Genomic DNA, 15196 nt, shown 5'->3' with positions numbered 1-15196 from the left:
CAAAAATGATTTATGAATAATAATAACATTTCAACTTTATGTTTGAGTTAAGATTTGAAGCCATCCTTAAGTGATCCAAAACCTTATTTTCTGTGAAGACAAAAACAAAATTGACATGTACGAAATATTATGGAAGGGGACTCATATTCAATGGCTAACATTTTCCAACATTCTTCAAAAATAATCCTGACTAGCAACTGTTTATTGATCTCTTTATTAAATATTAGTGTTTCAAAAATCAAACTTGTTTTGTTGGGTTTTTTTTAACCGCGCTTTTGTCTGCTCCCGCTCTTTCTTGCTTCCACTGAAAAATGCGCGCCTGATTATTTAAAAAATAACGATCATTTCATTTCATTGACGGACTGAATTACAACTTCTTCTTGACCTTTTAATGAATACTGTATATAATATAATACATTTGATTTCGGGTTGAATTGACAGGCCTGTTATTATTATGGTAAACAGAATGGACGAAAGAAGAAAGGATAGTTTTTGCTTTTCAATTGTATGATAACTTACCACAATATTTTAGTCTGAGAAGTTATTTTACGTTTTTTGACGGTGTTGAGGTCATTTTGTCTTAGCCTGAGGAAACATCAAATAACCTTGAATCTATAAATCTTAAACTTCAATGGACAAAGGACTTTAATTGTCTGTATGATAGTGCTCTGATTATTAAACTTATTAAACATTAAATAAAGACAATTATGATTTGTGTGGAGATAATTATTCAGGTCAGAGTAAAGTGTAGAGGTTAGAGGAACATCTTACCTTTAAAAAAAGTTAAATAAATCTACTACGAAATATTATGGAAGGGGATTCCATGGATAACATTTTCCAACATTCTTCCAAAATAATCCTGACTAGCAACTGTTTATTGATCTCTTTATTAAATATTAGTGATTCAAAAATCATAAACTTGTTTTGTTAGTTTTTTTTTAACCGCGCTTTTGTCTGCTCCCGCTCTTTCTTGCTTCCACTGAAAAATGCGCGCCTGATTATTTAAAAAATAACGATCATTTCATTTCTTTGACTGACTGAATTACAACTTCTTCTTGACATTTTAATGAATACTATATATAATATAATACATTTGATTTCGGATTGATTTGACAGGCCTGTTATTACTATGTTAAACAGAAACGATGGGATTTTTTGCTGTACAATTGAATGATAACTTACCACAATATTTTAGTCTGGTTAGTCTATTTTACGTTTTTTGACGGTGTTGAGGTCATTTGGTCTTAGTCTGAGGAAACTTCAAATAACCGTGAATCTATAAATCTTACACTTCAATGAACAAATGACTTTAATTGTCTGTATGATAGTGCTCTGATTATTAAACTTATTAAACATTAAATAAAGACAATTATGATTTGTGTGGAGATAATTATTAAGGTCAGAGTAAAGTGTAGAGGTTAGAGGAACATCTTACCTTTAAAAAGGTTAAATAAATCTAAACTAAACTTTAGAAAGCTTTCCTGGTTAACAAAACAAAACAAAGCAAAACAAAACAATGTTCCAGACCATTCTGTAGTAAAACGTATTTGTAGAAGTTTTGTTTTATAGAAAGGGCAAATCATTCATTCATTCATTCATTTTTCCCCCGGCTTAGTCCCTTTATTAATCAGGGGTCGCCACAGCGGAATGAACCGGCAACTTATCCAGCATATGTTTTACACAGTGGATACCCTTCCAGCTGCAACCCATTGGGAAACACCCATACACACTTATTCTCACAAACACTACAGTACGGCCTAGTTTATTTCTACTCAGAAGAAACCCACGCCAACACGGGGAGCCCTACTGAAAAAAACAGCTTAAACCAGCATAAGCTGGTTGGCTGGTTTTAGCTGGTTGACCAGCCTGGTTTTAGAAGGGTTTTGGCCACTTCCATACTGGTTTCCAGCCATTTCCAGCCTGGTCTTAGCTGGTCAGGCTGGAAAATGACCAGCTAAAACCAGCTAAAACCAGCTTGACCAGCCTGGTTTAAACTGGACATAGCTAGTTTTGGCTGGGCTCCCAGCCTGGCTAGGCTTGTCAAGCTGCACTGTGGTGACCCCAGATTAATAAAGAAACTAAGCCGAAAAGAAAATGTAGGAATGAATATTGTGGTGTGGGTGTTGCCCAACTACTTCATTCATAAATGCAGATTCTTTATTCTGTTATTATTTATTTATTTTTCTTGCTGCTATTTAGACTTGGAAGTGTATTAAGATGTGTCTTACTATTGTTGCATGCTATTATGCTCATTCAAATATTAATTAAAAAAGAAAACAAAAACAAATCAAGCATGTTTAGTTATATTTAAATAGTTCACTTAAAAGCGCTTATGATTGGCCATCCGCTCCATACAGACAGCCGCTCTAGCCAATGACAGCCCGCTTTAACGGAGAGCGGTAGGCGGGATTTCCTCTGTTATTTGAAATCCGGAAGTGTTTTGAAAAATAGTAGCAGGTTGACACCGCGGTTCGTTCGCTCCTGTTAGCGTGTCGTGCGGATTATGAGAGCCCGGGACGGAGCTGCTGAGGGCCGCGTGAGCTGGTGAGCACCGCCGGGGGTTAATAACACACTTACCGAGTCCTGCTTATCTTCTTAGGACGGAGTTTTAATGGCGTCGCCCGCTACTATCACTCAATGAAACACAACAACAGTCCGCTTCGTCAACAGTGACAGCAGTAGCCCTTGTTGATTCTCAGTGTTTATTACAGCAGCACACGCTTTAATCACGCATTTGAGAGATTTATAAAGCAGCCCTGTTGTCTTGTAGACTCTTTATGCACATGGAGAAAGTACTGTGGTACACCAGTGGCAATAATAGTACTTGTATTAGCTCTGACGTTAGTTCATTCTCAATCAGCAGATCACGCTTTAATAACATAATTGAGATGTATAAATCTGTCCTGCAGACTTCTTACACATGCAGAAAGTACTGTTAGACTACTGTGGTACACTAGTGGCAATAATAGTAGAGATAGATAGCCATTGTAATCATTACAAACCATATATATCACTTGGTGTTGTGTGCATAAAACATTATTAGACATACAGATTGTAAATGTATATTTCTTTATCCTCATGCTGTTGCATTTGTCTGTTATAATTTTAGCTTTGAGTTTTGAAACGCCTGTAGTAATGACTTTAACATTTATGCATAATCAACTTACTCTGCAGACTCTTTACCCATGCAGAAAGTACTGTGGTGGAGGCAATAATGGGATGGATAGCTCTTGTTGATTCTAATGTTTATTACAGCAGCACACGCTTGTATCATTTATTTTTTTATAATGATTTTTAGGGGTTTTTCAGCTTTAGTTTGGATAGGATAGTGGAGATTAAAGCCAGGAAAGTATTGGGAGTAGAGAGAGGTTAAGGGTCGTTGAGCTGGGAATCGAACTTGGGTCGCTGTGAGCACCATGGTGCTAAATGTTGGCACACTTAACCACTAGGCTATTGAGTCTGTCTTTAATCAGAGATTTTTATACTCTATTTAAGACTCTTTACTCATGCAGAAAGTACTGTGGTACACTAGTGGCAATAATAGTAAAGATATATTAGCTCTAGTTGACTCTCAATGATTATTACAGCAGCACGTGCTTTATTGACATTTGAGAAATATAAAGCTGTCCTGTAGACTCTTTACCCATGCAGAAAGTACTGTGGTAGAGGCAATAATGGAATGGGTAGATTAGCCCTTGTTGATTCTTAATACTTATTACAGCAGCACACGCTAATATCACACGTTTTTGTAATAATAATTATTTTTAGGGGTTTTTCAGCTTTAATTTGGATAGGATAGTGGAGGTTACAGAGAGGAAAGTTCTGGTAGTAGAGACGGGAAGGGTCAGCAAAGGACCTCGAGCCGGGAATGGAACTCTGGTTGCTGTGAGCACCATGGTGCTATATGTCAGTACACTTAACCACTAGGCTATTGGCGCTGACTGTAAACACACATTTGATATATGTTTAATATAGATGGAGTTGTTCTGTAGACTCTTTACTTATTCAGAAAGTACTGTTAGACTATACTGTGGTACACTAGTGGCAATAATAGTAGGGATAGATTGTCATCGTAATCATTACAAACCAAAGATATCACTTGTTATGCACACAACACATCAACAGACCGACAGATTGTATATTTATATTTCTTTATCCTCATGATGTTGCATTTGTGTGTTATAATTTCAGCTTTGTGTTGTGAAACGCCTGTAGTAATGATTTTAACATTTATGCATTATCAAGTAACTTAAGCTGCAGACTCTTTACCCATGCAGAAAGTACTGTGGTAGAGGCAATAATGGAATGGGCAGATTAGCTCTTGTTGGTTCTTATTGTTTATTACAGCAGCACATGCTTTAATCACACATTTCTTTATAATAATAATAATTTTAGGGGTTTTTCAGCTTTAATTTGAATAAGAAAGTGGAGGTTACAGACAGGAAAGTATTGGGAGCAGAGAGAGGGGAAGGGTCGGCAAAGGACGTCGAGCCGGGAATCGAACTCAGGTCACCGTGAGCACCATGGTGCTTAATGTCGGTGCACTTAACCACTAGGCTATTGGCGCTGACTGTAATCAAACATTTGATATATATTTAAAGTTGCATGCAGAAAGCAGTGTGGTAATAATAGTACAGAAATATTAGCTCTTGTTGATTCTCAATGTTTATTACAGCAGCACAAACATTAATCACATATTTGAGAAATATAAAGCTGTCCTGTAGACTCTTTACCCATGCAGAAAGTACTGTGGGAATACTAGTGGTAAAAATAGTACGGATAGATTATTATCCTTGTGATTACAAACCAAAGATATCACTTTGCATTGTTTTTATAGCTTAACAGGGCTAATATTGTTGACCTTAAAATATATTAAAAAACTAAGCCGAAATAAGACTTTCTTCAGAAGAAAGAATATTATGGAAAATACTGTGAACAATTCCTGAATCTGTTCAACATTATTTGGGAAATATTTAAAAAAGAAATATCACAGGAGGGTGAATAATTCTGCCTTCAACTGTATATGTTATTGTTATAAAGGTATGAGATGATTTATTGTGATGTGAAATGTTCGTCACGTCAGTAAGCAGGGGCGTAGCGGACATTTTAAAAGTGAGGGGGACGGCTGTATGAGATCATATGGTCATATAACTATTAATCACCTGTTTCTAAATGGTCTGTCTCTAAAAGTGAGGGGACGGATCCCCCCTGTCCCCCCCGGTTGCTACGCCCCTGTCAGTAAGCACTGATTATATATGACAAAAGGGGATGAAGTAGCAAGTAGGGCTGCACAATATATCATTTCAGCATTGATATCACAATGTACGCATCCGCAATAGTCACATCGCAAAGATATGCAATGTTAAGTCTGGATTATAGTTGACCAGTGAGATAGTTGAATGAGAAATGAGACAAATTAAAAAAAATAAGCAAGGTTTGCATTATGATTATTCAATTTCTGTACGTGAATACTGTGTGACTCCCCAGAAAAGCATCATATAGTACTCATCAACTATCTTGTGAAACTGTATTTATATCGCAATATTTATCGCAGAAAAATAAAATATCGCAATATCAGATTTTTCCAATATCGTGCAGCCCTGGTTGATCAAATTTCACAAATTTCACTGTGAATCATTTATATGGGCCATTTTCTCTCAAGAAATGGTTGCAGATAAGTTTCTCTAACACATAGTCCTGCCCCAAAATCTCTCCATTGTGTGATTTAGTTAAAAAACTTGACCCATTGTGCGAAACACCTCCTTTAATGTGTCACGTTATAACATTAGCAGAATGTTCGAATACGTAAAATAATTCTAAATGTTAAAATTTATTAATAATAACCATACAGTCTTACAAAATTACCTCATTTAGCTCAAACTGTAGAGCTTGACATGATGCATTTCCAATGACCTTGGTGTTGCACGAGTTTATAAAGTGTAAAACTTGAATGCATTGCAAGCTGGGTTAATGTGTTTGACACATATTCATCAATGCACATTTAAAGCCAGAATTTTAACCCTTGTGTGCTGTTGGGTCGTTTTCATCCACTCTATAGTGATTTGGAGTCTTAATTTGGCCACAACTCTCTTTTTGTTTCAGCAAATGAAATGATTTTTAATGTCAAATTTAATTTTGACACATATTTTGGGAAAATGCTTTGAAATTCAATACACTCTGTGCACATTGACTCCCCTTTGGTGATGTTGGTGGCTGTTTTTGCCCCATTGACTTCCATTATAATTGACATTTATTGATAGCAAAGCCATGACAGCATGCAATCATGCATTCCTGATTGTTGCTGGTTTTCCCTGTTGGGAAGAGGGACAAATTGTCATTTTTACTGTTTTTGCCATCAAAAAATGGGATTATAATGGAAGTCAATGGGACAAAACAAACCCCCAACATAACCAAAGCAGACCAAATTTGATCAATACATACGAGTTAAGAAACATGCATGTGATTTGATTGCTTTCATTACAAAAGTGATTGATTTTATTACAAGATTTGAATGTTCAAATTTTTTGTTGTTGCTCTCAAATTTCCCAGAGTCACCGTGAATCATCTATATGGGCCATTTTCTCTCCAAAAATGGTTACGGCCTGAAGAAGAAAACACGGAAGCTGCGCAAGAAGAAGAGGCGGAGGAACTGCTTCCTTCAGGGGCCGTGCATGCTGTGCTTCATCGTCCACGGCTCCAGCGGGACGCTCGAGGACGATTGGCCCTTCGAGAGTGGCTGTGCGGCGGCCGTGTCCAAACTCGCAGAGCGATACGTTACCTTAAACTCTCCAGAGGAGTGCGCAAAGTTCCTCCTCTCTCCGGGTGAGCTGGCCATCACTCATAATCATAATAATAATGACTTTTGTTGCTTCTTATTTAAAATGAGTTGAAATGACACAATTCTTAAGTTTTTTTGGGAGGGACAACTTGATTGTTTTATGATCAACCCACTTACGGTGCTTTTACATCTAGACCAGGGATAGGCAAACTCGATCCTGGAGGGCCGGTGTCCTGCATAGTTTTGCTCCAATCCTAATCAAACACACCTGCTTGTAGCTTTCTAGTGATCTTGAAGACACTAATTAGGGTGTTCAGGTGTGTTTGATTAGTGTTGCAGCAAAACTCTGCAGGGACCCCGGCCCTCGAGGATCAAGTTTGCCCATGCCAGATCTAGACGTTTGTTTGTTTGCGCATTTGTTCCCTTAACTTGGTTTGTTAGTCATATGTGAAACCCGCAATCACAATTAGATATGCGCCAAAACAATCAGTTTGAGATCGCCTGTAAAAGGCCCTGTTTACAATAATACGTTTTAGTAAAACGATCCACATCCACACCGGCGTTTCACCTAGCATTTCTGAACCGGTCTCCGTCCACACTATACCACTGAAAACGCACATCACGTGACCACACACACACTCTGGCATGCGCTGCAGCGTATGCGCATGTCTGAGCTCCTGCTAGTCAGTGGATGCTTTGAGCACACCTCCCCAGGTGAGAGCAGCGCACGTCAGACAGTTTATCAAGGATCTCCTCTCACTATAGTTGTTAAATGTGATATTTAATTCATGTCTAATGACTCTTTGGTCTTTTGAATGCGTTACTTGTTCTCAGGTAACATTTTTTGGCCGAGCGTGAAGATAAGTTTATATATTAATGTACACTAATTCTACACATTTGACTGACCTCTTGGCTTTATTTACTACATTTTGTAAACTTATTGTACATTATACTTTTATAATGCCCATTATTGATTATTAAAACTGATATTCAGCAAAAGAGAGGGAATGTTTCATTTTTTTTCGAAGGAAATTAAAGGAGGTAGTGATGTTATCGTCTCTGTTTTGTTATAAATATGCAAACAGTGAAGATGACGCTCATATAAATGTGTAGCTACACGATGCCTCAACATTTTTGGTGTTTTAAGTTGTTAATATCAAAATGAAAATAGGCAGTTCCTTGTATCATATCTTTATTTTATTGTTAGGATAGTGAAACAACGTGGCGATGTGAATAAGCTTATATAGTACACATTTCCCTTTCAAGATTCACCTGACGAGTCCTCTGGAGTTTGTTTTCCATATCAAACTTGCGCACTCTGAACTCAAGGAAAGAATGCAAGACTAAACTCTGTGTACTTAATATTGAGAAAAAGCCCCAATCAGATGTCTGCAGCCCCACCTCCTTTTTCAGATGTCTCAGTTTCCCCCCCCATCCACACTGACACCGAGCAGCATCGTTTAAAAACCAAAACGCCCTCTTCAGCGTTTCCAAAACGCTCCATTTTCAGGGCTTGAAAACTCCAGGGTAGTGTGGATGGAAAGCAAAATGTATGTGTTTTAAAACTAAAACGTATTAGTGTAAATAAGGCCTAAGATTGTAGTGAGAAAGCAATACAAACTAATGAACCAGGCTATATCACAGTGTAGTATGCTTATGTAATAGCCATATATATAGCTATAAGAAGTAGGGGCATGATCCTACAGTATCTCATGTTCAGTTCGATATCTCAGTGCATCACTGTGCATTGATGATGCTTTCCATAAACATTTTCATATTTAATTTCACAATAATTCTTGTGGTGAAATGTATAATTTAGAAATATATATATATATATTATTTATTATTTTGTCCTTTAATACAAGCAGTCTGATATATGAACTTTATCTTTAATTTGACGTGCTCAAAGTAAACACTGTTTTGAATGCACCAAACAAAACTCAATGCACAACATGAGTATTTATAACAAATAAACTAATGTAAATATTATCCCTGCTTGCTTTTTAAATGTTGTTGAGCGAGTTCTTAAACGACTATGATTGGTCAAGCGCTCAACAGAAAAGGCTGCGATTGGGTCTAATGGTCAGCGCTGCTCTGGCGCTATTCAGCAAATAGTGGACACTGATGTTATACGGCCGCGGTGATCAGCTGATCCTGCATAGACGGTGACGTGGTGGAGAAAAGTCGCTCTGCAGACACTCTCATGTCTGGATCCACGAGTAGCGTTATTGTTCTAACACCCGAGAGGGGAGATAACATTAGCTCACGAACACGCCAGCAGATCAAATCGGCCACAGAGAAAGAGAGAGAGGGAGTTTACAGCTTTTAATTTCCCCATAGCTGGGTTCTGATGTACTTCCATGTCAGTGAAAGACTGTCCAGCAAACTCACAAGCAGTGAATTCTGCACAGATATCTGCTCTTTAAGTAATTGGAGTGTTTTAATTACTCACGCTCGCCTCCCTCGCCATAGTAAGCTACCTCCATATAACGCATATGAGATGAATGACGTCAGAATGTAATAACCGGTTATGATTATTAATGAACCGATACCGAATTGTTTGTGTGTGCATTGAAAAAACAATGAATTTTGACACCACTTATAAGAGAGAGAATGAGTAGAGAAATCATTCCTACTAGTAAAGTGCATTTTAAGACAAATACGAAAGTGAAGGCATAACTGAACTATTAAAAATATACAGTATATAACATCATTAACGTTTTGTGTAATTGATTAGAGGTGTGAACCTACACTGGTCTCACGGTTCGCTTATGATTATGTCATCGATTCAGTTCAATTTGATATCTGGGTGCATTGACGATCTGTGATTTACTTCACAGCTCAACAGAAAAAAAATAAATAAATAAATAAAATTAAAATATAAATAAATTTTATTAAAATATCTTTTTATTTATATATTATTTGCAATACACTTGTCCTATTAATACAAGCAGTCAGATATATGAACTATACCTTTAAAAACTGAAGTACATGCACAGAACAACATGAGCGTCTATAGCAAATGCTAATATCCCGCTCGCTTTCTGAGCCTTGTCGAGAGAGTTCTTACACCCCTCTGATTGGCTCAACAGAAAGGGCTGCGATTGGCTCTAACACTCTGGCGCTGTTCACCGATGAGTGAAACTGATAAATGGCAGCGGTGATCACAGCTGATCCATGATAGACGCGGAGGAGAAAACTCGCTCTGCAGACACGAGCTCGTGTCCGATACTGAAGGATATACTGAATTTTCCGCATCCGCATCACGGTGCACCGAAGAAACACTTAATTTTTGTATATTTATGTATATTTTACAACTATTGACAAGTGAAATGAGGCTCTGTTTAAGAAATATCTGCCTCTGATTTATATTTGGGGACTGTCAGTGGAAAACTAAAGCGCGCATTTTCACTTTCAGTGTTTCATTTCTCATTGTCATGAATTAAAATAATCACATTTACAGCTGAGCGGAATCCTGGAAAATAAACCAGACTCTGACCAGTGTGAGGAGAGTTCACTCGCACGTGACTTATTTTAACTATTTTGGTCTGTTTGGAAACTTTGCCATGTGAAAGCGAACTGCACCGACAAACACAAAGCAACACTGCGACAGTTTTAATCTGTGTTACATAACAAAACAATCGGTCTACATGGGTCCGTTCTTCATACCTCGCTTAAATGATCTAAGATGATTTGGCAGATCCTGGATATTTTCATCTTGATAACTGATCTCTGCTAATTTGGTTCTTCAAACAAGTTCACGAATCAGATTAGAATGAGTGAATGAACTGATCTGAGATCTCTTGTGAAGGAAAGATCTATCGATCCTCGAAATCATGATCAGCAATGTAACGATTGGCTGACGGCACAGTAGCGTAATGACATCATCCGAATAATATCAATCAATTTTCCATGCAAGCAAATTTACATTAAATTTGTAGTAAACAGTTTGTTAAATGTGATGCGCAATGACATTTTTCTTGACACATGAAAGTGTAAGGCCACCAGCAACAAATCTGTTATGAGCTGCAGGCTTTACACTTTAATGTGTCAAGAGTGTTTAGGCAATTTATTTAGTTTTACGTTTCTGATCGGATTTTCTTTATTATAGTAGCCTAGGCCTATTCAGGTTTCTTAATCAGCGTAAGGTATTTAAATTAATTTTGCATCAAAAAGCATTTCGATATCGGTAAGGGTCTCTGCAACTTTTCGAAGAATCAAACCACCATCATGTTAGCTGTCAAAACATGCATGACTGCATAAATTATTATTCTTTTATAAAGCAAACAAACAAAAAACAGTTGAATATTGTAATATTGTGCATGTCTATTATCTTACAGAAATTTTACTTAAGCTGGGTCGGTACCTTAAAATAGTACATGTTTGTGTCTAAAAAGTCAATATTAATAAATGTTCTCTTTGAATCCCTTGGAGAGAACCACCGCTTTTGTACTTTTATTTTGGATATATAAAAGTACATACTAAAAGTACATACAGCTATATAGATAATTTTATTTATGTATATATCTTAAACTTATATGTATGTAAACACAAATATGATTAATCATTTAATATCAAATATTATTAATTATTATAAATTTCAAATGTGTATATATCATTTATTTAATAATTATTTAGCTCTATTCCCAAGTGTATATAACCCATAGGTTGCTACTGTAAGAAAATATCAGCATTCGCTACATACTTTCAGTATCTCCTTTGCTTGAAATGAGCTGATCTAATCCTGTGTATATGAAATAAGCCTGCACCCCAGCAGGTTTGAGATACCAGACCTGTTGCTATGACAACAACTCTCGGATCAGTTTTGAAGAACGAAATGATCCTGGATCATGTCAAATCGTCAATAACCAAATCCAGCTAACTGAGTAATCCGTGTATGAAGAACGGACACCAGGCGTGAACGCGCCCTTGAATTTGGAAAAACAATTACGTTAACGTGAATTGTATTGAATTGAACTGAATTTTATTGAACCCTGCTTTTTTTTTTCTTTACAGTGTGGGAGGGCCAGGGTCGAAATCTGCTGTCTGCTGTGCCGACTAAGCTGATCGGGCCGCCGGCGCTTTTCTGCGAATATTCGGAAATGGTGTGCAAGCGAAAGTGTGCTGATCTGCAGCGGTGTTCGCCCCGCAAGCAGCCCCGCTGTGCCTTCCCGGGTCCCATGGAGAACGGAGAGGAGCGAGGGGACGCCGCTGCTCCAGACAGCCACTGCCTGCTGCCCTCAATCTGCCCGCTGCCTTCATCATCATCATCATCGTCTTCCTCGACTTCAGAAGAGGACGGAGCCGCTCCGGGACGGCATTCCGATGCTGGCGGTGCCACGACCTGCTCATCGTCCTCCTGCTGCTGCCAAACGGAGGCTTCAGAGGAGATAAAGAGCTCTGAAAATACAGACACACAGTCCCACATCAACCAGCTGCCCTCCTCCATACTGCTCAAGGTTAGACACACACTGTGGACTTCTACATGTTCAATTATATGTCTTTAGTTCAACAAAATCAAGGATTAAAACAATCCCCAAACTAGGGTTGTCAAAAGTGTCAAGATCAGTACCAATCAGTAAAGAAATTTAAGTGCTGTTGAGCATGTAGTTAAACACAGCTGATTGGCCGTTGTGTTCACATGCTCAGCAGAAATGCCTGTGATTGGCTGCGAAGGTTATCAGTTCACTATTCTTCACCGCTGGTTATCGAGTGCAAATATAGATACACGGACACTGGAGCGTTTTGAAGTTGCATCAATCAGCTGATCTGTCAATGAGCTGAAATATGAGCGATACGCTGCTGGATCAGCTGATCTACGTGGCTTTGAAACACTCCAGTGTCCCTGTATCTCATCATAATAGACATAAGACATAATAAACAAAGACTTTTCATGCTTAATTTTATTTAGCTGCTTTAATTTGAATTAAAAAGGTAAGTGTCCTATTACATACAGCCGGCAAAATAATCGTTGAACACGATCGTCGTCATCTCTAAAGGTGCCATTGACTTTAATTTTCCCTGGATGTTGGTAATCCATATCTGCAAAGAAGAAAAAATCTAATTACTTTACAAATGAAGTTTTGTGTAATAAAATGGAACGACGCAGGGAAAATATATTGAACACATGAAGAAAGGAAAGTGTAGTTCGGCAGTGAAAGCCCAGACAGCAGCTGAAATCTCTCAGTAGTTCTTCAGCAACCCTCTGCCCTTCCTCAGAGTAAATGAATATCAGCTGCTTCAGTCCAACATCTACATTAGCAGGAGGGTGGACATTTCAGCAAGTCGATGATCTTGACAATACACAGTCACGAAAACTGTTCAATTTATTTGTTTATAGCCAGGAGATCACATGGAGACAGTACTATCTCTTCTTTCAGTAAGACCTGGTCAAGACGGCAGCACATAAAACCAAAGTATCACAGAAAAAAATATCACAAAATCACCATTGGTAAAAGAGTTCAGATCATAAAAAAAACAATTACGGGTATCCTTTTAGACGTTATACAGAAGATGTTTAAAGGTACCCAGAGTCGGAATTGTGTCAAGATTAAGCCGATTTTGCAGGTTATTCCAAACCCTAGGAGAGGAAAAAGCACATTTGCCAAGTTCTGACAATACCTTTGGCACTGTTAACCGAATACAGGGACCAAATCTAGTGCAGTGGTTATTTAGGTGAAATGTTAGCAAATTAGAAAGATAGGAGAGCCTTTAAAGTAAATAAGTACAGATGAAATTTTCTCCTTTTGATATAAAGATAACCAATCTGAGGAATCGTACAATACAGTGATACGTCTGTGAGTCTGCACCTGGGACAAAGCATATTGCTGCATGATAAACTGAATCTAGTTTTATAAGTAGAGTAGCGGCTGCATGCATATATAGATAATCAATTATAGACAAGATTGTACTCCGTACTAATTTCCTACAGGCCTTTTGGAAAACAGTTTTTTGACCGGTAATAGAAACCTAAGTTTTTTCAATATCTTGTCAATGTGTATATCAAAGGCTAATCTCTCGTAAATCCAGATACCTAGATATTTATAAGAGCTAACTGTTTCTATTGGTACACCATTCGAGGATGTGATTGTCTGGTCTCTTACCTTAGTGTGGCCACGGCTAAAAATCATATTATTTAGTCTTTTTTGAATTTAAAACCAATTTTAACTCCTGCAACGTACACTGTAGTACTTGAAAAGCGTTGTGTAAGTACTGCACAGCTAAGTTTAAGGAGTGTGCAGCTGTATATAGTATTGTATCATCTCCATTAGGGCTTGGGCTGATAGACGATGCCATTGTCCATCGCCGATGCCCAATAGGCAACACAATGCAGAGCCGGCATCGCCGATCCTCCGGCCCGCAGCCGTCGCAAACCCGCTCGCGAAAAATACACACTTAGGCACCATTTACACTCATATGTCTTAGTGTTAAAATGGCATTTCGGAACCAAAATGATCCACATCAGACACCTGGTTATACCTAGCATTTCTGAACAGCCCTCTGTCGGCTGAAAACGCACATCACGTGACCACGCACACACACGCACTATCATGCGCTCGTCTAAGCTCCAGTGAGCAGTGCAACGTCGGACAGTTTATCAAGGATGTACCGCTGGATCGCGTCTCACTAGTTGTTAAACGTGATATTCAGACATCCCAAGTCTCCCGGAAGTTCCGGGAGTCTCCTGCAAATGCATAGTCTCCCAGATGCCCGCAAACGAGTGATAATCTCTTGGAAATCGCGCGTCTTCGTTGCTCTTCAGACACGTCGCACACACTCTGCCAAACACCGCCTCCAACCACCCCGCCCCCACCCCCCCACGCTTTTCACATGACGACGATGCCATCATCCATCGCGATGTTTCACATTAGACCTCGTACGATGCCAAATTGGTCGACATCGCCCAACCCTAATCTGCATACAGGTGTATTTTAGCTGAATCCATTCCATGACCTAAACCAATAATGTAAATAGAAAATTACAACGGAGCTAAAACAGATCCTTGGGGAACCCCAGTTTTGACGTGAAGGATGAATTACAATTTTCAATAGTCACGCATTTGTTTATGGTCTACTGAAAAGCTTTCAGAGAAAGAAAATCAAGCTGTAGAATGGCCCAGCCAATCACCTGACTTTAATCCAATAGAGAATACAGAATAAAGCTCAGATCTGATAGACGAGACCCACAGAAGCATCAAGATTTAGACACTCTGTTGAAGCCTGTGAGAAACTCACACCTGAGCAATGCATGAGACTTCATTCTCCATATGAGAGGCGTCTTTAAGCTGCATCACCATAAAAGCCATTTAAATAAGGTATTAAACACATTTCAGTAGTTCAGTGCTTTCTCCTTCTGTCATTTCACTGTTATTACACACAACTCCTTTCTCAGATTTGTTCTGTTTTATTTCTATGTTTG

At 38.4% G+C, this 15196-nt stretch overlaps 1 protein-coding gene across 1 annotated transcript in view; it reads left to right on the top strand.

Moving 5' to 3' along the window:
• Window positions 1–2448: 2448 nt before the first annotated feature.
• Window positions 2449–15196, top strand: part of fbxl17 (F-box and leucine-rich repeat protein 17) — a 125014-nt gene continuing 112266 nt past the window's right edge. Inside the window, exons 1-3 of the mRNA XM_056463222.1 lie at window positions 2449–2544; window positions 6550–6822; window positions 11795–12237. Of these exons, the coding sequence (XP_056319197.1) occupies window positions 6570–6822; window positions 11795–12237 (696 nt within the window). The 5' untranslated portion in view covers window positions 2449–2544; window positions 6550–6569. The remainder of the gene's footprint in view (window positions 2545–6549; window positions 6823–11794; window positions 12238–15196) is intronic.

The sequence above is a fragment of the Danio aesculapii genome, chromosome 8 (genome assembly GCF_903798145.1).
Source record: "Danio aesculapii chromosome 8, fDanAes4.1, whole genome shotgun sequence".
Classification (NCBI taxonomy): Eukaryota; Metazoa; Chordata; class Actinopteri; order Cypriniformes; family Danionidae; genus Danio; species Danio aesculapii.
The sequence above is the reverse complement of the archived record's forward strand: the minus strand, read 5'-3'. Positions and strand labels throughout refer to the sequence as shown.